The following is a 23,834-nucleotide window of genomic DNA, read 5'->3' as shown; positions in this document are numbered from 1 at the left end:
GATGCACTGGTATCCATCAGTAAAATATGTGCATGGTGTATTTGTAAAACAATTTCACATCTGAATATTGCATGTAACATTGCATCCCACATAAATGCTTGCTGCAGACTTTTACATCCTGATAATTTTAAGGATTACTCATTCGTATAAAAGATACACAACATTTAAGACAAAGCATGGGGGTTGCTTAGATTATGAACAAGGCCAATGAATACATTTCTGGATCTCTCCCCCTGGCCATAACAAATATTTAATAATAAGAAAAAGGCATATTTTCTGTACAATGTAAATTATGATCAATTAAGTGTATTTCTATGGAATAAAATGACCTGCTTTCATGTTCACAGGTTCCTCTTCCCAGAAGTCAAAAAAAAATCCAGTTTTTCAGAAAATGGTCTTAAGCAGCAGCTTTTATATGGTAATTTCACACAACCAGTTCATGAACAACGGCATCATTTGTTTCACTTCTGACTTCAGTGCCACTGGAGTTGTACAGATTTCAAAAAACATATGAATATACTGATAACCACAGACTTGTTCGGAACATCTCTAAGCAAAATATGAGGAGATATTTCATAGCGAATGAAGAGCCTGGGTTGTGTAATACTTGCCAAAAATGGCATATTTGTGCATTAGTCTAATGCACTGAAGATAGCTCAGAATGCTTATCCACTGCAGAATGCATTTTCATGCTTTCATCTGTACACTAGATACTATGAAATGTAAAAATAATTTTCTATCAGTGTATTCATAAGCTTCAAAATAGCTCGATTGCCTCTAAATATCAACTTAACAAGGCAACACCAAACCAATTGATAGGACAATCTGTATAATAAATATTTGTGCTCTGTATAGTATGACACTGCTCTGACTGCTATCTCTTACAAGCAGAAATCATGGCTCTGCCACCTTCCCAAGAGGGAGGTGAACCAGTTAGAATCCAGTGAACTTTCAAAATGTCTTGGACAGAGCTCTACACATCAATAATTATATTGACAAATCCCTTCCAGTGTAAAGAAGGCATAAGGTTTTGACATGGTGAGAGTTGTTCTGAGGCAACGGTAACTGTCACTAAATGAAAAATCTATGTTTGTTTTACAGAAAAATGCTAGATTCAGTGTTTTAACTGAAACTGGTTAAGCTAAACTGGTGTAGTGTTTTAAACTGGTTTTAAATGGCTATTTTCAATTTTTAAAAAATCCCTAGTTTTTATCATCATCTGACAAGAGAAGGTGTGACACCCATTCCCAAGCCCTCCTCCCCTTTGGACATTATATGCTGCTCTTGCTTGTGCACAGGTGATCACTATGAAAATGGTACAATACCTGCCTTTGTAGGTAAAAGTAGGGATCAACTAATTTATCAAGTGCTCTGAGATCCTTAGGTGAAAGGCATATGCATATGTGCAAACTAGGATTATTTGTATCGTAATGCTCCATTTTTGCAGGGCACCTCTAAGGCATCTGACCCTAAGCTATCCTTTGTCACACCAGGTCTCAACTTAGATGGCCAATTGCAGATTGGGTTCCATAGTTTCCCCCCCTCTTTATTCCAGGAGCATTAGTTAATTAATTATCGTGGAGTAATTATGCATGAAAGACATGGTACACGCTCCAAAAAAGTAGAGTCTAAATCAGACAAATACAGTACACAGGTGTAACAGGGTTGCCCCCCTCCCGCCCATGGTTAGGGCTTTCTCTGCAATGGCCTGCTAATAATTCCTCCCTCGATTTCTCCTTACAGACTCCACATGCTTTTTCTGAGATCAAAATACCCATCCTTGGGGTCTGGGTTTAATCACACAAAATAAAACTAAAATAAAATAAAAAATAAAAAAAGTCCTAAATTAAAGTCCCACAAACAAACATTTCTCTTCCTAATCCCAAGCCGCTCTGCCGGGAGAGCTTTTGCACTCTTTCATTGCTTGCTCAGGGTCTTTCCTGCATTAGCAAGTTACTTCCAACTTTTCTTGGCTGAAGTCTTAGTCCCGGATCTCCACTGGAATCTACTCACACCTAGCAGTCTCTATTCTCCCTGAGCAACATCCCCAGCTGCAGTGTCCAGATGCTTTTTATAGGGGAGCACCTGATCCCTCTCAGGTGGGGCTCATCTGGTAATCAGGGTTGGCTTAGTTCCAGGCTCTTCAGCCCAGGGACCCCGTTACAACAGGATATTACCCCCTCTCTCTATAGAGCTATTCTGAAGTCTAGCAGCAAGACCAGTCTACAGTGCAGGTATTCAAGAAAGCCTACACTCTTTGTATACTTCACCGGCCCCCCAGTCCATCCCCTGTTCCAGCCTCTGTTCACACCTCCTCTGACCAGCGGCCAGCACTCAGTAGTTTTAGAGGGCCCTCAAAATTCTACCCTAACTCGCTGCAGTGTACCAGAACTTGTGTGTGTTTTGGGATGGGGAAAATTGTAATATACTTTACTATCCAACATAAAAGGTCTGATAATCAGGGGAATTAGGGTCAGATTTTGTGGGCCTTTTACACCTACTGATCAGGCTGTTGAACAGAATGGACTGAGAGTGCCAGATGGCTAGAAGACGACACACACACGGCTGTAAACACTCCACATGGTGCATGGAAGTGGAGAATCAGGGCCAAGGTGTAGTAATGTGCAAGTTAAGCTTTCAGAAAGCAGTTAATGCCAAGGGTACAGTGTCCTTTCCCAGTGTTCTAGTCTGGTGGTGGGTTTTTTAAGTTCAGTTACACTGAGTCTTTACTTTCAGGAGAATTTTTACTGCTAGTTGCCACTACTGAAAGATTACCTCTGTGCCTATGTAAAAATAGGTTCTGTAATTTTTGCTTTATAATATCCTATAAGTGTTTCATTTTTTGCTTAAAAAAGAGACTTAACATCACCTTTCACTTTCCATTTTGTTACAGATGGTTTCTGTTTCCTTGGGTGCTCTGCAGCAATTCTCTTTGGCTGATGTAACATCTATTAATTGCTAGGACCTCCAAAATTTCAACAGTGCTTTATGTCATCCCTAGGTGCCAGGTAATAAACAAAAGTGGTAGAGCAGTCTCAGCAGTTGGCATAAAAAGTGTTGACAGGAGAACAAAAGCAAAGTAAAACCTCAAAGCTATAGTCTACTAACTACTGTGTAGGAGGAGCAAGCAGTGGAGAACTATGCCCGGCGTGGGTACACTGTAAGAGCAACACTAATCAATTTGAAATGGCTGTAAAGATTGCCGGATTTGGATTATGGGGAAAAACAAATGGAAGGTTTTTGGGTGCGGTAGGGAGCACCTCAAGACATCCAAGGAACAAAAAGAAAGACTGATCCAACTCCTGACTTCTGTCAGTACTAAAGGAATTGTTTGAATTGTACATTATCAGTTTTCCAAAGAAGATGTGTACAGTATTTATAATTTCCTGAGATCATATAGGAAAACATAATAGACAAAAACAATGTAAACCTGTTTCTTTTCCACCCTTAGAGTCTTTTGTATGCATCCCAGCTAATTAGATACTAGGGAATGATGGTTGCCTTGTAAATGTCTTAGATGATATTAACATTTAGATTGCTAAGGTAGATATCGTTTTCATTATGGGCCCAATCCTGAGAGGCTATGGTCACTGTCCACTCCCACTAACACAGATCATAATATCACAGGATCAGGTCCATGATCTATGAAAGCAAAGGAAACAGACATACCTGAACAAACCTCTTCATAGGTGGGATTCAGGGTATGCCCTCCTGCATAACCCACTTGAGTGGAGTAGACTCCTTTCTGTGTCCAAAACTTTCTCTCTGCTCCCCAGAAACATCCCATACCTGCATAATGTGTAAAGTACACAACAAGATGTCAAGATCTACTTCCTATAAGTCAGTCACTTGCACATTCATTAATGGAGATTGTCTGTACTAAAAATTACTGATGCAACTGGCACATGATGGTCAAATGTCCACCAAGATTAGCTATGGATTTACAATTCTGTGCAAATCCATTCCCCTTCATGAAGGAAACATGGACAAAACTTCTGATTCGTCTGAATATTAACATATGACAGCTAGCAAAATTTAGAATAACCTATAAGATTTTCAAAGGCATACATTTTAATGACATGAATCCCCACCCACCTAAAAAAAAGTTGCTTAAATGGCAATTGTACATATTTCTATAGCAGCATTTTCCTTTAGTTGATTAGCAAGCTGTCAAAACACAATAATTTGTATTAATGGCAAACATTTATTTAATGTTCTGCTTCCTGGCACATGCAATCTTTAAAGGTGGCAGAGTAATAATTAACCAAATTATAGATCATGGAGGAGAAAAAACTCAGGCTTAGTTAATTTATGCATGCAAATATCTGATGTGCATACAAAAATCAGGTATTCATTCATTCACCCACGTGGCCAGTTATCAAAAGAGACCAGATTCTCAGCCGATGTAAAATGGGCAAAATTCCACTGATTTCAGGGGAGATACATCAATGTATACCACCTGAAGAGGTGATTGAATGAGGACCTGATTTACAATTTTTGTACACATAATTTCAGTTTGTGCAAATTGATACATGCAATTCTACATGCCTTACTTAAAAATATGGCCCTAAAATAATGCTATATTCCATGGAAAGCTGCTTCCATAAATTTATTAGCTCACTCATAGGCCATTCTGAAGTATGTTCATTATTTCCATGACCTATTGGACAAGATTCTCTGCTAGTATGAATCTACATAGTTCCATTGACTTCAGTGGAGCTGAGCCAATTTGCACCATTTGCAGATCTGGCCACTCGAACCTGTTCTGGGAATGGCATGCGTTAACTAATTGCTAATGACTGGGAACCAACATGACTAACAGTCAGGATTCTCTGACCATTTTAACTAGTTAAAGAATTACATATTGTTTGTAAAGTTCTCTAAAGATGAAAGTGTCATGTAAGTGCTATTATTATCTAACTAATGTATGATTACAGACGGCAATCTATTTCTTGTCTGAACTCTTGTATAGTTTTTCGTATCTCTTCTCCTACTAAAACCCTGGAAATAAAGGGTTGTGTAACATACAATAAATTCCAATTACAGTTGGAAAACAGTGAACAGTTGTAGGTTTTGCAATGATAATACTGTGGAGATTTCGGGTTAAAAATATTACATAAAGTTGCCAATAAAGCACAGCTAAAGAACAAAGCAGTGCCTTCTATAAAATACAAATTGTTCACAAAGGCGTACCATTCCTTTGAAGCTTCAGAAATCATCTTCAAACTAAAGTAACTTATTCTGACAACTCTTATCCTTGTTTCCAGTTGTAACGTGTTAAAAATATAGGGACAATGTCACTGCCGTTTTAGAATACCTGATGTCAATTACATCCAGCCTGTTGTACAGCATTGATGCTACCATTATATAATCAGCTGAGCATGGGACTGGGGAGTCTACTGATGTGTGGTTTATACTCAGCTTTGCCTGTGATTTGCTATGTGTCTTTTGGTAAGTGACAGGTAAATTTTCAGCACACACAAAGCATGTGTGGATACACTTGTTCCTGTGCCTTGCAGGTGCAAAGATCTACCCACATGCTGTGCAAATTCTAACACCTGAGCACACACTTTAATAGTCCAAAACCTGCATATGCAAGTGTTAGACTCAGCAATCACAAAATCCATGGGGACCACTCAAACATGCAGGTATTAGACTATTTAAGTCAATTGTCTGGGGTTCTCTGCATAATGTCATTCTCTGGATCCCTTGTTATGACCCTGTGGCCTTCACACCCATCCCCAGCATTTTCATTCTTGTTCCCCATAATCATTTGATCTCTAGGCTCAGTGGCCTCCTCCCACACCTGAGGAGGTGAGTCTTTTGTTGTTCTGGTCAACTCTGCCCAGCTATGTCATTTATCAAATCGGCCAGCACCTTCACAAGCAGTAAATCCTTACACCAGTGAAATCAAACAGGTAATGTACAGCAAAGCAGTGCAGACTATATTAATAGGCTATAAAGCAATTTAACCGTTGATGTCTCTCTTTGCTAAAGTGTTGACATGTTTGAGGGGGAGGGGAGAACTGTCAGAATCTGACATTCTACTAATAAAAGAGACACCAACACATGCCTGAATTACAACACACCAAATAACGGGGATTTTGGAAACACACAGATCTCTGCAGGGCAGGGATTTTCTCTTACTATGCGTAGAGTGAGCAGTTACTAGCATAATGCAGTCCTGATCTTAGGGTTTGTCTGAATGACAAGTTAGTGTGTGGCATGCTGAAGAACAATAGATTTATACACCAGTTTGCCATGCACTCACTCATTGTTTAGACATGTCCTTAGTTAAGGAATTTTGATGCTATTCTAACAGAAATAAATTACTATTTTTATTAATTAGTATTATTTTAAGTCAATTGTAGATGTTTTTAACCATTTGATATCATTCTGAGGAACAACAATAGAGAAAATTATGCAGGGAGAAGCGGAGGGAAGCACCCATAATGGAAATTTGAATGTTGAATCACTAATGTGTTTTCAATCTATCCACACAGCACCTTCTGATCAGTTGAGCTACAGCATTAGAGATGGGCTGATAACAAAGATGCATCTGGAGCAAAAATAGAGGAGAAAATTTTCTACTATTGTAGAAAAGCATAATTTGAACTAGCTGGATTTGCAGCAGAGCATGTAAGCATTAAAGATATTTGTCACTTTGTAATCACCAATTTGTAAAACAAAAACAATTGTTTTAGTGATAGGCTTGAATTTCAAAAGAACCTTTGAAACTATATGCTTTTGAACTTCACAATCAAACTGATTCAAACTTGAATCTTTTAAGGCACATCTACCCCTAGAAATAACATTAATCACACAGTGTGGGAATGAATGCTAATGCTCAAATTCCTTTTTAGGATTCTGCTGCCATTTTCTCAAGCTGTACTCTCAACGTTTACATCATTTGAACAACTCCTTAATTAACTTATAGCCTCACATTCAACTGAAGAGCATTTGTTTCTCTGAGCAACAGGAATCATTGGCAAGATTGTACAAATAATTAGGGAACTCTGGTTATTTAAGAAAAACACCTTAAAACAAGCAGTTACTCCATTACAATGGATGAGAATCCGTCAGTGTAAAAACAGAATAGACAATGATACCTTAATTCTTCTCATCTTTAATAGCTTTTGAAATATTACATGTAGATTAGTCAAAGATATAAACTGAACACTACAGCTTTGTGAAGAATTGATTTTTCGGTTCTCAAGAAAAATTTGGTTCTCAAAAAAAATTGTTTTCACAGAAAGCAAAACACTGAAAATAAAAACATTTAGATTTTGAGCTTTTTAACTACTTTTTTATTGAAAGCAAAGGACAGTTAGAAATGCCATTTACAAAGCCATTGGAGGAGGATGTTCCCCCTCCCTTTTTCAGGCCTGTGATTAGAGTACTCACCTGGGATGTAGAAGATGTCGATTCAGGTCCCCACTCTGACCAGTTTGGAGCAGGGAGTTGAATTTGGATATCTCATTTTACAGGTAAGTGCCCTAACTACTGGACTATAGGGTATTCTGGTGTGGGGGCTCTCTCAGTCTCTCTTGTTGAAACTGTTCCACTTTGTGTAAAGTACTTAAATAGTGGAGAACCAGGATCTGAATCGGAGTCTCCCACCACAGCCCAAGTGAGTGCTCTAACCATGAGGATATAAGGGGGAAGGTCTGCTTCTTCTCCTCTGGTTTTAGGAGAGGTGCCTAAGTCCTCCGGTGAATAGCTAGAAAAAATATTGGAGGGCCGAAACTATTCAGCAAATTTGTGTTGAATTCACAAACAGTTTTGGTCAACCCAAAATTCCATTTTTCAGTGAATAAACTATTTGTCCAAAACATTTCACCTAGCTCTACTGAACACTGATAAAGCATCTGAGTGACATACATAGAAAGTTACTGCTCATAAAGTTCCATCTTATTTATCCTCATAAAAATGTTTCTCACTTTGTAATATTATTCTTTGTTTTGTTAGAAACTCACTGTATGCAAATAAAAATCAAACAGAATTTTAAAACAATAGACTAAAAAAAGTGTAATTAAAACTTATGAAATGTTCAAGATGCTCACATTATTGATCAAAGCATCTGCATGAACTTACTGTTGTTACCTTTGTTCTCCCTCCTGCTATTCCATTCCCATCTGCAATGTTTCTTTCCATTCCTTGCCCTAATGATACTTGGCTCATATATAGCACTTTTCATTCAGAAGGCTCAAAGCACTTTAGAAAAGTAGTAAGTGTCATTATCCTCAGTTTGCAGGTGGGAAACTGAAGGATAAAGTAGTAAAGCAGCTTGCTCAAAATCACACAGCAGTACAGCTCAGAATAGAACCCAGGTCTCCTACCCCCCAGTCCTGTGTCTAATCCATTGGACCTCTTTGTTATCTGATTACATGCTAATTTTGGGCCCACATTCTGTGAGGTGCTGAGTTCTGTGGAAATTGAGGGAGCGCCACATCTCACAGAGTATCTGGTCTTTGCATTGTATGTTCTCCAGGGCAGAAATGTTGCTTTTTATATGTCTGTAAAGTGGCATGCATATTTATGGTACTATCTAAACAAATCAAAATCATCATCCATTCTTTTAATGCCTATGCAATTTCAGCTGGAATTAATGTCTCCACTAAAACATACGTATGTGTAAGGTGTTTTCATTTGGGGCTTTTTACTTTTAAAACAGCTCTTCCTTTTTTGATCTTCCCCCATGCCCTTTACCTTCTGTTTTATCCTCCTCTTGTGAGAGTAAGGTACAGTCATTTCCACCAGTGCTGCCAGCATTACACACAAATGTGTTCACACACTCCCCATCCCTCCCAGCAGCCCCGTAAGATAAACACGGAAGCTGAGGATTCACTTTCTCAACCTCTGCGGAATGAATGCATTATTTCTGTGACATGCCAAATCTCTGCTGGCCTGTAGCCTTAAATCGCTGATATCCTCAAAGGCACTTTTCCATGGGGCAGATGAAGAAGCTTTATCAATGCCACTAGGACATCAATGCTTCATTACAGAAGATGGAACTACAAAGGATATACATCCTGCTCATCTTTCTGTTGGCAGATTTTAAATGTCTCAATGTTCTCAGTATAGGAAGAAGGTTTTCATTTCAAAATACACATTTGGGAGAACAGCTTGTAGTGGTATGCTGGGGAAGGGGGGGGTGGACAGAGTGTACTAGAAGTTTCTTCCCCATCTCCAAATCCTACATAAACAGCAGGGCAGGATCTATCCAAGGTTCAAGAAAGCATTAGGCAGGGGGACCAACTCCCATAAGAACATAACAGCCATGCTGGATCAGACCAGTGGTCCACCTCGCCCAGAATCTTTGCCAGTCACCTGTACCAGAGCTTCAGGGGCAATTTTGAAGAAATCCACCCATCTTCCCCTCCCAGTTTCTGTCAGCCAGAGGTTGAGCGTGTCCCGAGTATGGGGTTGCATCCCTGACCATCTTAGCTAATAGCCATTGCTAGACTTATACTCCCATTGATGGACCTATTCTATGCCAGCTCCTGTACTGAAACCCTAAGACAGAACGATTCTGCTAGCCCGCTGAAATGCTGCAGTACACAGCCAATGCTAGATGGCTGCTCCTATACAGTGTAGCTGTAAAGGGCAGACAACAATACATCCCCCAGGTTCACCTCATGGAATCCTGCCCAGACTAACAGGACTCCTGGAGCAGAGGATGCATCTGCCAGTATCACTGCTCCCTGTAGCAATGTTGGCCAGGGCTGAACTTGGCCCTGCATTTGAATATAATTTATTTAGTTGTTTTTACAAAATCACCCACGTTTTCAAATGCCTCAGAGAACCTGGGGAATCACTCATCTGCCTTAATGCACATTTTTTTTTTTCAGTTGGAGGGGGTTAAATGAACCATGCACCAGCTCCGTATGTTAATGTAATAATGCCAGATGCCTACACTGCCCCCAAAATACCAATTGCACAAGACTGTTCAATTTGCCTTTAAAGACATTGGTCTGTAATGCAGCCGGTGCAGGATGGCTGCCATGGTCCACCCAACTAGAGATGTTTCTCAGTGTTGAGCTGAAGAGATCCTTGTATATGTAACGTCCCTGATTCCTGGGAGCTTTTTGAGTATATGTAATTCCAGAGCTTCTGGAGTCCTCAGAGCTAAATACTGTTCTCTAATGGGCATGTAGAAGTCCACTGGCTTCCCTGAGAACTTTGCGCACACACATATAGGAGCAACACCAAAACTTAGTATCATTATTAAAGTGTCCACTTTCTTAAACACATCCACATGTCACGAGCACCTCTACAGCATTTACTAAAGGCCTGAGCCTTCGCCATCTGAAGTCAATGGAACCAGAATCTAAAATTCCCAAAGACCTGTGCCAGTATGCACCAAGACCAATGTAAAAATCTGGGATGGATTAGCTAGGACATGTCTTTTGGATTGTTCCAAAATCATGGTTAGGAATATCCACAGGATTTTTCAATCTATAAAGAACATTGGGGAGCTTTCTGAATGAAAATTCTGCATACAGAGTGAACGTTATCCATCAAGATTTCAAACAAAATTTTATTACTGATGTGCTAAGGTGGTTAACACAAGGCAACTACAGAGACTACAAAATGTTCAGAGCCATCGGAAAACAAACGGCTAGTAAATGGTTAGGAGGAACATAAAAGAATAAATATGGAGCACCAGCTCAATTGAAGGAAATAAAACTCCTGATGACAGATGGCATTAAGCAGATGATCATGCTAGCTAAGTGTAAGCCATAATGCTACAACAGGGCTTGATAAATATGCTGAACAGCTTGCCTGGGGCAAATAAAATAAAGCCCTCGACAAGAAATTTAAAATGCAGTTTGCCTAACAGAGCAACTAAAGAGGAATTTCTTGGCTCATCATTTTACCAAAATGTGTTCTGTTCACAAAGATGTACTCCTATGCTGCTTTTTCCATACGAGTAGCAGGAGCTTCATGTTCATTTAAATTAACAAATGCCCATGAAATTTAGCAGTTTACCAGTACAGCAGATGCAGAAATTTGAAGCATATATTATATGTGCACAGTGGATTATGATGACTGGAAGATCATGAGGGGAATGTGATGATAGAAAAAATGAATATAGCTGCTGAGAAAACTGCCTTAATTTTCACTCAGATAAATGTGCATAATGTGCCATAAGGAGAAGTATGAATCTAGGAAGAGAGAACAAGAAATTACTGCAATGGAGAGTCCCACCAAAATAGAATAAAAAGGGATTATTTTATGATTCATAAAATGTGTTTATCCAATAAACTCTTCATGCATGTTCAAAAATTATGAACAGTATGCAACTCGTAAATACGGTGACAAATCTGTGACCACGTAGGAACTTCACAGTTGTCGCCAGGACAGAAACCATAGTTGCACTGAACCTCACATTGACAGGAACTCAAAACCTTCTGTTCCAAAGGCAGTTCTGATCCTATTCAGGAGAGAGCAGTGGCATGCATATGCACACACAGCTGCGAATTTATTAAAATATGAAATGTTCTTCCTCTCCAAGAGAGCTTCCTACTCTCTACCTCAATACTCACTCCCCCACCCACCAATCTCAGGCAGAAGGCTAAATGAATAGATAAGCCTTACATGCTAAAGTCAACAGACTTGGACTCTGATGGACCAACAGAGCAAGAAAATTCCAGAGTCAAGGATCTGCATGCAAAAACACCTGTGCTGGTCTCAACTGTTGTAATGGTACATGAGAAGAGAGCGTACCTAGAGTCCAAGCCATCAAACCAACACCACGAATTGCACCCAGATGTGCACAGGAAGCACATGCGAACAGGAATAATTTAGAGTGAGTAAAGCAGAAACAATTTAAGAGTAGAGACTCTGAATCATTAAGTTAGCAGAGGACATGAAGCAGAAGGTGGAGAGCTAGTGGCCACACAAGAACCAGGAGTCACTCAATGAAATTAATAGGAAGCAAATTTAAAACAAGCATAAGGAAGTACTTCTTCACACAATGCACAGTCAACCTGTGGAACTCATTGCAAGGGAATGTGAAGGCCTCAGAAAAGAATCAGATAAGTTCATGTAGGATAGGCTCATCAATGGCCACTAGCTAAGATGGCCAGGGACACAACCCCATATGTTGGATTTCCCTAAGTCTCTGACTGCCAGAAACTGAGACTGGATGACAGTGGATGACGGATCACTGGATAATTGCCCTGTTCTGTTCATTCCTTCTGAAGCATCTGGCAGTGATCACTGTCAGAAGACAGGATACTAGGCTAGGTGGACCACTGGTCAGATCCAGTATGGTTTTCTTATGTTCTTATGAAGGTGGCTAGATTTCTCCACCATAACATACACAATTATAGAGCAAGGGTGTGATCCTTAGAGAGAGGAGAAGGAGTTTTAAAGTAGTGGCACTGTCATGAATCATCAGGCCCACACATACACACATGCATCATAGACTCTAGCTCCTGGTTCTCCCTGATGGGGGAATATGCCACAGGAGGAAAGCTGGGAAGCAGCTTTTGGAGTTAGGGAATCAAGCTTCTTTCCTCCCCATAAAAAGCAAAATATCTAGAGAAGAAGATAATAATTTGCATTTGTCTAGCACCTTTCATCTAAAAATCTCAAAGCATTTTGCAAACGTTAATTAAGTCTAACAACTGTGAGTATTATTATAAACTATTATTATAGCTATCGTACAGCTGCCATATCAACATGCCCTCAGTTATGGAGGGAATTGCTGGCAGAGCTGAGATCAGAGCCCAAGAACCCTGACTCACAAGTGCCTGCTCTAACCACCAGACTACACCATCTCCATTTCAGGCTGCAAGTACCAGGTGGGCAGATATGCAGGATCTTTCTGATAAAATTATACCATTTTAAATTGCTTGTCCTCTTCTAGTTTGGCTCATTTATACTGTGCCAGAAAACTCTGTCCAGGATTCTTCTAAAGCTAGCACCAGTAAGAAATTTGTATACAGAGTAACACCAGAAAGGAAACAAAATAAAGAGTTCTCCCTCTGCAAAAAAAGAGAATGTCAAAATATTAGGATGAATTTTAAAATGTCGCCCTAGACAGTGCTCATTGATGATCTTGAGGTCTGCTAGGCTAACGATTAATCCAGACTAGGATTGGCCATGGTGAAGGAGAAATCAGCAATTTTTAATAGCAAACAGGAGATTATCCTAAAAAGTGGTTTTATGTCTCATTCTGAGAGAGTCTCAGTTTTCTTATAAAAACTTCATTTCATTCCTTGAACTAGCATCAAACAACATAATGAGCCCAATTCTGGTCTCTCTGACATCAGTACATAAAAGAGAGTTTAGAATGTATAAATTGATAAAAATGAGATCAGAATCAGGCCTCTGGAATTCAAATAACAGGAGATTCTCTCTCTCCAGTTATTATTATTATTCATTACTTATATTACTGTAACACCTACGAGCCCTAATCATGAGCCGGGACTCCATTGTGATGGGTGGTGTCCAGAACAAAAAGATGGTCCTTGCTCAAAACAGCTTACCATTGTATTTAAAGGGTAATTTACATGGGTATGTCCTATCAAATCCAATACGAATTTACACAAATTGTTAGAGCTGAGTTAAACAAGTGATTATTAAGAACTATCCTGTAGACAAAATATGTGTTTTAATTCAACTCAGAAAGAAAACTTGCTTTATGGATGCATTTTCCTAATGCTGTTTGGAGGAGCCTTCATTTCATAAAAACTTAAAGTATGTTTCAGACATGGCAGCTGCTGAAACTAAGTAGCCATAAACGGCCAGACTTTTGTCATGCCTGTCCCTTATCGGAGATGTTATCATTATTCAGGACTTTAAAAAAAATCATTATTTTTAATAATTGAGGATCCTAGAATGTGAGTGAGTGGGTTGATATGATGGAAAACAGTTGGACAAAAATTTCACTCAGAGCCATGAATGCTTGCAAAATTAACCACTGAGTCACGTGGGCAGTTAAGCAGAATCAGTTCAAGTGGCAACACTGCAGCCAAAAAAGGACCTGACCAGTGACTCAAGAGGAGGAGAAGTGCTGTTCATGGGACAAGAATAGTCAGTATTTCAGTACAGAATGCTCTGGATAAAACTACCTGTCCTCAGTGTCCCGTGTTTTAAGAAGTAGCACAGAGAGGTGCCAAAAGCAGTTTCCTCCAGTTTCCTTAGCTGGAAGGATGATGACTGGGATATTGTATGGGCCGTGAAGGGGAATTTTTGGGGGAAAGGGAATGTTAGGGGTTAAACATCACAATCTAGTTCCTTTAATTTTTGTCTCTTTTCAATTTCTTATAAAACAGCTGGCTGGAACAATGCAGAACAAATTTATTGTCAAAACTTATTGATAAATACAAACGAATACTGTGAATAAATAAAAATGATAGCTGCTCTCTTGCATACCTCTGAAGTTTCCAAAAATTGACCCAAGCCACAATCTGAGTTAATGTAGCAGAATTTCCAAGGAAAGAATATATACGGGGCAACTAGTTATGCCAACTAGTGCACAAATAACTGCAGCTGAGACGCTTTTCTGCCCCACAACTCTGCCACCATGCAAGTAGGGGCTAAACTCTTAATTGTAAACCTGTGAGGGCTCTGATAGGGATGCAGAGAACCCCCTATACAACAATATATGAGAAAAAGAGGCTAAGGAAGAGAAATAAGGTCCTACCATCAACCTGATCATTTACTTCATTGCAAAGGATCACCTTTTTTAGCTCAGTCATCAATTTGAGCCTTTCAGATTATTTCATGATCTTCCTTTGAGCCGAGCAGTCCAGCACTTTGCACCAAAGATTCATTTTTAGATCATTCTCAGTCATTTGACACACTTTAAAGGTCCACATCTCGAGTGGAACTGGATGTACATATTGAATATGAGATGTCATCTGGGCTGTATAATCCTTTTGATTCTACTGAAGCTGCTTGTTTCATTTAACTAATCTCTTCAGGAAAAGTGATGCCTTAGCCTTGTCGCTTGAAGATCTCCATAATTTATCAGTGACCTTAGGGCTTTTGAAATACACAGATGGAAAATAAAACATGTTCTACAACTATCAAAGCAGAGCACCACAGACATTACTTGTCATGGACAAAACAAGAAGCATTTCTAGGGCTATGTTGCAGAAAATAATATGTTAAAGTAAATAATAGAAACCCTATCTTTTCTTTTCTAATTATCTCTAAGTTAAATTAAATCTAAATTAAGTGTCATAAATATATGCATAGGAAGCAGCCTCACAGTATTTGTTTTATTTATATCTTTAGATATAAATAACAATAAAAATAAACATACAAAAATCTCTAGGCATCCTAACAATTAATTAAATTTACAATCATAAATGATAACTACCCAGCAGCAAAAAATAACCATACACGAATGAATTGATTCAGTGAGCCCATAAATCAAAGCAGCAAACAGCCACTTTAGCCTCTCCCCATCCTAGCCTACACAGGCACACACCTTCAACCCTTCTCCAATAAATCCCCATCCAATAAATGGCTTTTACAGTGTGCCCAGAAGATCAAGTTCAGACTAATTTGGACCAAGGGGTCCGCATTTGAAATGGACTTCCAAGAGTGAATTACTCATCTGTTAGTAGCCAATAGACTTTTGTTAGCTTCTCAGTGGAAAAGGAAAAAAAGTATCCCCTGAAAATAGAATGACCCAAAAAAAAAAAAAAAAAAACCAGGAGAAAATTGTTATAGAAAAATGAATGCAGCAAAACAAATAGAATAGATATTTGAATACCATTTCTCCAATACTCAGAGTGCACTCGCCTACAAAAAAGTGGCATTTGACCATTTTTAAAATATTAACAACTACAGTAGATTTACTGTAATCTGTTAAAGAGTAAAGGCAGAATTGTTTTTCAGTTTAAGAAAACCCACAGAAACAACAGAGATTGGACAATGCAAGCAGGCTCACCTTCTAACTTGGTAATATCCTTACCTACAGATAAACTTGACTATGTCACTGCATAACATTTCTTTCAACAAAAAAGGGATAAACTTATTTTTGTAATTGTTAACACAGCATTTCTGTGGAACTTCTGTGATAATGATTTATAAATTTGCTTATATTTTCTAAATAAACAGAGAAATATTCCCTAAAATACAGCAGTCCGTTGGTGTCTAGTAACCCCACACAATGGAATTGTCATTGGCACTACTTGCGTTCCATGGAAACATTCTCCGTAAAAGGCCCACATTGGCTAGTGCAGAGGGTAGTGCTGTGTTTTGGATGTCAGAACCACTGGAGCTGTAATCATTGATCCTATTGCCCCTTTGACAGCCTACCCACAACCCAGTGCTTTGCATTCCCGACCTGTATTTGGCACAGAGACTCCCTCCATAGATGAGAAGGAGTATCAATGTCCCCTTGTTATTTTATTACAAGGGAGGGTAAAGCGGAGTGACCTCTTTCTTGTCTCTGCACCTTTACATTGTCCCCGTGTAACGTAAGCATCTCAACCTCTTCAATCGCTCCTCATACAGAAGTGTTTACTTGCCTCTCATCATCTTCATTGCCCATCTCTGGTCCACTCTGTTTCTGATATCTTTTTTCAGAAGAGGAGAACAGAACTGGACGTAGCACTAAGTCTACATTTATTTTGCTTAAATTTGCAAAGGAGAAGTCAGGAGCTTACAATATTTTTGTTTGTGAACCAAAATCTAGCTGAGGCCAACATTACCCAAATTGCTAGTAGGGTGACTCTGATACTAGTCATTTTGAGACATTAAAGAGCTAAAAGGCAGCCAGAGAATGATGGAAGGGAGATATATAAGCTCTAGAATGATCCAGCCTCCTTCCCTGTGAACTGAGGGGAAGTCAATTAGGAGCAGCTGAGGCCAATTAAGGTCCCATCAGGGCCTGATTAAAAAAAAAAAAAAAAAAAACACCCTGCTGCAGCCAGGCAGCTGGTGAGAGTGTTGGAGGAGTGTGGTGACTGATGAGAAATACAAGTGAACTAACTGTAGGAGAATGCTGGGAGGAAGGCTTGCCTGCCAAATCCCAGCAGCTGAAAGGACAGAGGGGGGGAAAGTAGCCTGGGGGGATATAGCAGCTGGAAGCACTGGTGGCAGTGCATAGCTGCTATTATTAAGGCCCCTGGGCTGGGACCCAGAGAAGTGGGTGGGGCTGGGTCCCTTCCCTCTCTGCCCTACAGGGCATTACTGGGCTGGCCAATGCTTGGAAATAGAGCCATGCAGGGCACTCTGACCCTCCATGAAAAGTAAGGGATCCACAGTAGCTGAGCTGGTGATTTGCCATACACGGTAACATAACCAGCAATCATTCACCTCCTGGCAAGTAGTGCATTGAATCTGACTGAGCTGCACCAGAGTGACCACTGAAATACAAAGAAAATTTGCATGGCATAGTAAGGTTGCCCTGGGTAAGTGATTTTTACAGATGCCTCCAGTTCATTGTTAATCATGAAAGGGGTTAAGTGCAATTCTTTCACATTTTCACCAAAAAACCTCTTGCAAGAAGTAGCTAATGAGGGTCATGACTTGCACTATAGATGCTATCTCCTATTTTCAATACTTCAGAGTTTTAGCCTTGTAACTCCTGATAACCTTAATTAGTTAATGCTAATAGAAGTCACATTGCTAACTAGATTATTGTAACCAGAGACTGGCCTAAACCAAGAATCTCTGTACACTGTTGCTTCATTTTATTGTTTAAATTACTACTGGACTAAATAGAAAAGGAGAGCATTGCCCTACCTGATGCACAGATTCCTGGCTTATTGGCATTATAAATGTTAAACATTTCTTTCACGAAAGAATATGCCATATAAGAATGTTGCAGTTTTTCAGATGTAATTTTAAGTATCATGTGAATAACAATATACAATTATATTGTGCCTTCCATCCCAAAGTGCTTCACAAACTCTCTGTCCAGTATGATATCCTCAAAGAGAGGTTATTTAACTGCAACTATAGTTCCTTAACCTCTCAGTGCTGGATTAGGGTATAGACATTATGGCCCAGAGCCACAAAGGGCCTCAGGTGCCTCAACCCCAGATTTAGGCACCTAAATCACAGTTTCAGGCTCCACTTCAATCCTCAAAACCCTCAGTGTCTGTCACCTAATGCTGTAGACCTTTAAAGTCTCTCAGCACCTAAACCTCTGCTGTAAACGTTCCCTAGGCACCTAGTTTCTGCCTCTGTATGTGCACAGTGCTGCCTCTCTTGGCACCAATCTCCTGCCTAAACCCCAGTGCAATCCACAAACCAGGAAGATTGCAGGCAAATATATCTATTTTAGCTGCAGGGCCCAATCCAGAAGGCAGCCTCTGAGCACAACTACTGGAGCAGAGCCCATTCAAAATCTGACCAAAATCACTGAAGCAGGGAAACTGGATGCTGGATCTCCCACTCTTTAGGTGCATGCCCTATCTAACAAGCTACAGAGTAACTCACTCACTTCCTGGTCCAATTATTCTAATAATTTATCTACTGGAAAACAGCTTCTAAAGGAGAGAGTCCCATATTAGAATATCCAATAGCCATAGGGCTAGAGCACTCTCCTGAGAGGAAGGAGACTCCTGTTCAATTCCTTTTTTCCCTCCATCAGGTAGCCCGGGGAATTGAACCTGGTTTTCCACTTCCCAAGGGAGTGCTCTAATCACTGAGCTAAAACTTGTAAGGTTGGCAGCTCCTTCTCAGTCATTTTGCATGGAGTTAGGCAGGCACCTAAGCCATTCTTGCAATGAACAGTTTGGGGGCCTTAATCTGCCTGACTCCAGGAGCGGGGTTCCCAACTGTGGATCCCAAGTGGAAATCAACACCTCCCTGCAACCTGGACTTTAGCACCAAACTCCCTGAGAGGGGCAGGGCTTAGGACATACCCCTCTCATTGGCATCTCCATTGGCTAGTTTAGCTGCTCCCTGCCTGGCATGCTGGCTTTTGTGGATCCCACTCTTAGGCATGTATCTCTCACCATTCATTGAATAGGGAGCATATGTACCTACTCCAGGCTTTATGGATCTCAGTATTGTTCAAATGATTTTTCTAGTGACTAAAAGTTAGGCATTGCAGCACTGAGTACGGCAACATCCAAGTCTCTTTGTGGATCTGGCCCTATAGGGCAAATGCCTCAGGCCCCAGATCTTGGAGTCTTGTGATAAAATCAGAATCTATATTGTCATATTAAAAAAAATAAGGTTCTAGTCCTAAGGGGTATATCTACCTGAGGCTCCTTAACCTTGAGTTAACTGATTGCTAATTAAGTCATTGCAAAGACTAGCCTGGACACTCCCTAAATGCTTACTCCAGACTAAAACTTGGCTTGGAACATTAGATTTTTATTGGTAAACATTGATTTCACCATATACACACACATCGACAAAATGTTTCCATCAATAATAATAATAATAGAAATGTGCAGATAGGTAAAGAAAAATGCTGCTTGAGAACTTATTAGTCTGATTTAAAGATATTTACTTTGTATATTTTGACATGTAATGTTGACAATTTGTGTGTTAAAGGTTATAAATCTTTAAGGTTTTAAATCTCAGTATTTACACTCATTAAATAATTATTGTCTGGCCCCCACCCATCATTTCCCACAACTGGGAAAATTAAAATAGATACAAATTGGAAAAAATGCTTCAAAACAAACACTGATATTATCCATTGAAATGATAAAAAAAAATTAAAATTGAATTCTGCCACGCCTAACTATAATTGCTTGTTATAGGCTGATCCAAGAGTGACGCACAAACGTTCATAGTCTTATGGCAACACTGTCACCTGTGCATATATACTATCATAGGGATTCAAGAAACCTGTGCTATGATGCTTCAGAACCTTCTGGAAAGCCAGGCTCATTGGGATTTGCACAACCACCAGTTTGTTGAGAGCCTGAGGCTATATAAGACTGGTGCAAGTGCCAACCATCTAAATTCCTCTCTCACCATAGTCTGTTGTGGAGTCAAGGAACCTCGCTTTTGACTGTCAGACAGATTTTTGACCTCAATGCTTTTTAGTACATAGTTTTAGGATCAGGACAATATTAGTGTAGTTAACTCTTTTTCGTATTACCACTGTCCCAATGAACCCCATTAGTGGACTATGCAGAGGCTCCCTGAAGAGGAACTGCAAGCCATTTGTAGCCATACATCACACCATATAATGGCATGGGGAGGTACAATTTTGACACCAAGGCAAATCTCGGTTCTCATGGAGGGCACTGTCACAGTTTTCAATGTCCTCACATAGCAGAATGGGCCTTGATGTTTAAGGTCTTATCCACAAGGCCTCCACACAGTACAGTGGTTGGTACTCATTTTATCTGCCTCAGGATAAAGGGTTGAAATGATCCTGTGGGGATTTGAACCTTTGACTCTGAAGTGTGCTTGTTCCCAACCTGATGCTTAGACCGCCACGGCTATGACTATAAGAAAGACCCCAGCACTGAGTCTCAAAGAGGGTCAATTGACTTGGACTCACAGGGCTTTGGCTGCAGGGCTAAAAAGAGCAGTATAGACATTCCTGCTGAAGCTGGAGCCCTGGCTCCAAGCCCCTCCCCTCTCGCTGGTTTCAGACTTGGGCTCCAGCTTGAGCAAGAACATCTACACTTCTAATTGTAGCTCCGTAGCCCAATCCCCACAAGCCCAAGTCAATTAACCCCGGCACTAAGACTCTGTGCTGCAGATTTTTCTTTGCAGTGTAGATATATCCTAAGCTGTTTCCTAAGATGGTCAAATTCTATATCTTGCAGGGTGAATTTCATAGACTATCATGCAGTTCCTGCAAAAAGACATTCCCTTCCTGAAGGGCAGTGGGGATTTTAGGCTCCAGGACCCTATATAGATATTGTAGCTAATTATAAATACATTTCAATATTTCATCCATGGTACATCTTTTTTGCTTGACATAATTCACTGACTGCTACGACATAATTCACAACATAATCCTCAATACTTATCCATTAAGGTTCAAGCAGAAATGTGTCACAGCAGGATTATATATTTATGATTATAATGTTGGATTTAAGCCTATATATTTTATCTCAAAGCCTGACATGTTGCATGTAGTTTTCTTGGCTGGCAAATACATAATTGTGACTGTTTCAAGATTACCTACAGCTCAGTTCAAATCAGAATTTACAGCAGTTGGTTCTTATCTTATTTGAAACACTGATTGTTTTCTTTCTCTTAGATTTTCATGCGGTTTTTTTGTTTGTTTGTTTGTTTGTTTGTTTTCCCCCATGCTACAGTTAAGGCACTGTCTTGCACTGAGGGCAATACAAAACTACACTGCCCCACCTGGAGGGGAGCATGGCCTCTGCCACATTCTCCTAAAGGGTGAAGTTTGCACCCCTTTCTGAAGTCAGGGGTATGGCCCATTGCCTCCCTATCCTTTGCATTGGCTGCCACCAACAGTGAATTTAATCATGTAGAGTTCCGTGCTCCTTAACTGTAAGGGTTCTTAATGTGCCCAGCACCTGGGAAGGGATAGATGGAAGGGACAGTGGGGGTTCTTGACCCCATCCCTCCCTTGCACAGCTGTGCAGGGAGCAGGCACAATTTGACCCCGAACCTCTACAGAGCTGCACATATGAGGCTCTCCTTTGTATTTGTCAGTATATGCTTATTTATAGGCATTTTCACAGCATACTTCTCATCTTGGGGTAAACCACAAACACTCAGAGCGTGGAACAAACATTCAAAGGGACCATCCAGACTAGCCTCTACAAAGGAGTTAACTAACTTAAATTAACTGCCAATCAATTAACTCAGGGGAAAAACTTTCCTGAAGACCAGCCCTGAGTCATTCACAGGTTACGGTGCCAGTGGCTCGCAGTGCTGCCAGCATTGTCCCACCATTTATACATTCATCATTTTGTTTTTAAAGGAGAACTGAAGCTTTTCACTTGTAAAGAAACACATACTAAGGAAGAATTGCATGCACAACCCATTAACATAGCACTGCTGCATTTCAGTTCTATAGGTTTGCTGAATCTATTTTGGGATTTCCTTATCCTAAGTCCATGGGGCCGGATGCAATGCACCCGAGGGTGCTGAGGGAGTTGGCTGAGGTGATTTCAGAGCCATTGGCTATTATCTTTGAAAGCTCGTGGCAACAGGGGGAGGTCCCTGACGACTGGAAAAAAGCAAATATAGTGCCCATCTTCAAAAAAGGGAGGAAAGAGGATCCGGGGAACTACAGACCGGTCAGCCTCACCTCAATCCCTGGAAAGATCATGGAGCAGGTCCTTAAGGAATCCATTTTAAGGCACTTGGAAGAGAGGAAGGTGATCAGGAACAGTCAACACGGATTCACCAAGGGAAAGTCATGCCTGACCAACCTGATTGCTTTCTATGATGAGGTGACTGGTTCTGTGGATGTGGGGAAGGCGGTGGATGTGATATACCTTGACTTTAGCAAAGCTTTTGATACGGTTTCTCACAGTATTCTTATCAGCAAGTTAAAGAAGTATGGGTTGGATGAATGGACTATAAAATGGATAGTGAACTGGCTAGAGCATAGGGCTCAACGAGTAGTGATCAATGGCTCCATGTCTAGCTGGCAACCGGTCACAAGCGGAGTTCCCCAGGGGTCGGTCCTGGGGCCGGTTTTGTTCAACATCTTTATTAATGATCTGGAGGATGGGGTAGATTGCACCCTCAGCAAGTTTGCGGACGACACTAAGCTGGGGGGAGTGGTAGATACCCTGCAAGGTAGGGATAGGATACAGAGTGACCTAAACAAACTGGAGGATTGGGCCAAAAGAAATCTAATGAGGTTCAACAAAGAAAAGTGCAGAGTCCTCCACTTAGGAAGAAAGAATCCCATGCACAGCTATAGACTGGGGACCGACGAGCTGGGCAGCAGCTCTGCAGAAAAGGACCTGGGGGTAACAGTGGATAAAAAGCTGGATATGAGTCAGCAGTGTGCCCTGGTTGTCAAGAAGGCCAATGGCATATTGGGCTGCATTAGGAGGGGCATTGCTAGCAGGTCACGGGAAGTGATTATTCCCCTCTATTCGGCATTGGTGAGGCCGCATTTAGAATATGTGTCCAGTTTTGGGCCCCCCAATACAAAAAGGATGTGGACAAGTTGGAGAGAGTCCAGCGGAGGGCAACAAAAATGATTAGGGGGCTGGAGCACAGGACTTATGAGGAGAGGCTGAGGGAACTGGGCTTGTTTAGTCTGCAAAAGAGAAGAGTGAGGGGGGATTTGATAGCGGCCTTTAACTACCTGAAAGGGGGTTCTAGGGAGGATGGGGCTAGGCTGTTCTCGGTGGTGGCAGATGACAGAACAAGGAGCAACGGTCTCAAGTTGCAGGGAGGGAGGTCTAGGTTGGACATTAGGAAAAAGTTTTTTACTAGGAGGGTGGTGAAGCACTGGAATGGGTTACCTAGGGAGGTGGTGGAATCTCCATCCTTAGAGGTTTTTAAGCTGCGGCTTGACAAAGCCCTGGTTGGGATGATATAGCAGAGGTAATCCTGCTTTGAGCAGGGGGTTGGACTAGATGACCTCCTGAGGTCCCTTCCAACTCTAATATTCTATGATTCTATGATTCTATGATTATCCCCTAATGACTTGATATAAAAATTATCAGGGCTCTCAGAAAAACAGGCCATAGAGGCCCCCATGAGCTTGTATAGCCCATTTCAACACAAAGGCTCCCAAAGTATTTTGCAGACGTACATATAAAGGAATCATATCATCCATCTCTAAAATACAGAGTGGAGAATAGCCAATAGTTAATATTAACAGTACATGAGCATTTAAGCCAGGAAGTAAAGAAGAAAGGAACTTAGGGAGGCAAAATGAAATTTAGCCAGCACTCTGAAGTTAATGTCCCCCACATCTTGAGTAAAGTTTT

The 23,834-nt window shown here is 40.6% G+C and overlaps 1 protein-coding gene across 2 annotated transcripts in view; it reads right to left on the bottom strand.

Annotated features, from left to right (window-relative positions):
* Window positions 1–23,834, bottom strand: part of MSRA (methionine sulfoxide reductase A) — a 395,608-nt gene that overhangs the window by 193,083 nt on the left and 178,691 nt on the right. For both annotated transcript variants that reach the window (XM_067556166.1, XM_067556165.1), the window contains one exon: window positions 3,670–3,789. In XM_067556166.1, coding sequence (XP_067412267.1) covers window positions 3,670–3,789 — 120 coding nt within the window. The remainder of the gene's footprint in view (window positions 1–3,669; window positions 3,790–23,834) is intronic.

Source organism: Emydura macquarii, unplaced genomic scaffold (assembly GCF_026122565.2).
Source record: "Emydura macquarii macquarii isolate MOO-44397 ecotype Brisbane River unplaced genomic scaffold, CSIRO-AGI_Emac_v2 contig_1676, whole genome shotgun sequence".
Lineage (NCBI taxonomy): Eukaryota > Metazoa > Chordata > Testudines > Chelidae > Emydura > Emydura macquarii.
Note: the sequence above shows the minus strand (reverse complement) of the source record. Positions and strands in the feature narration are given on the sequence as shown.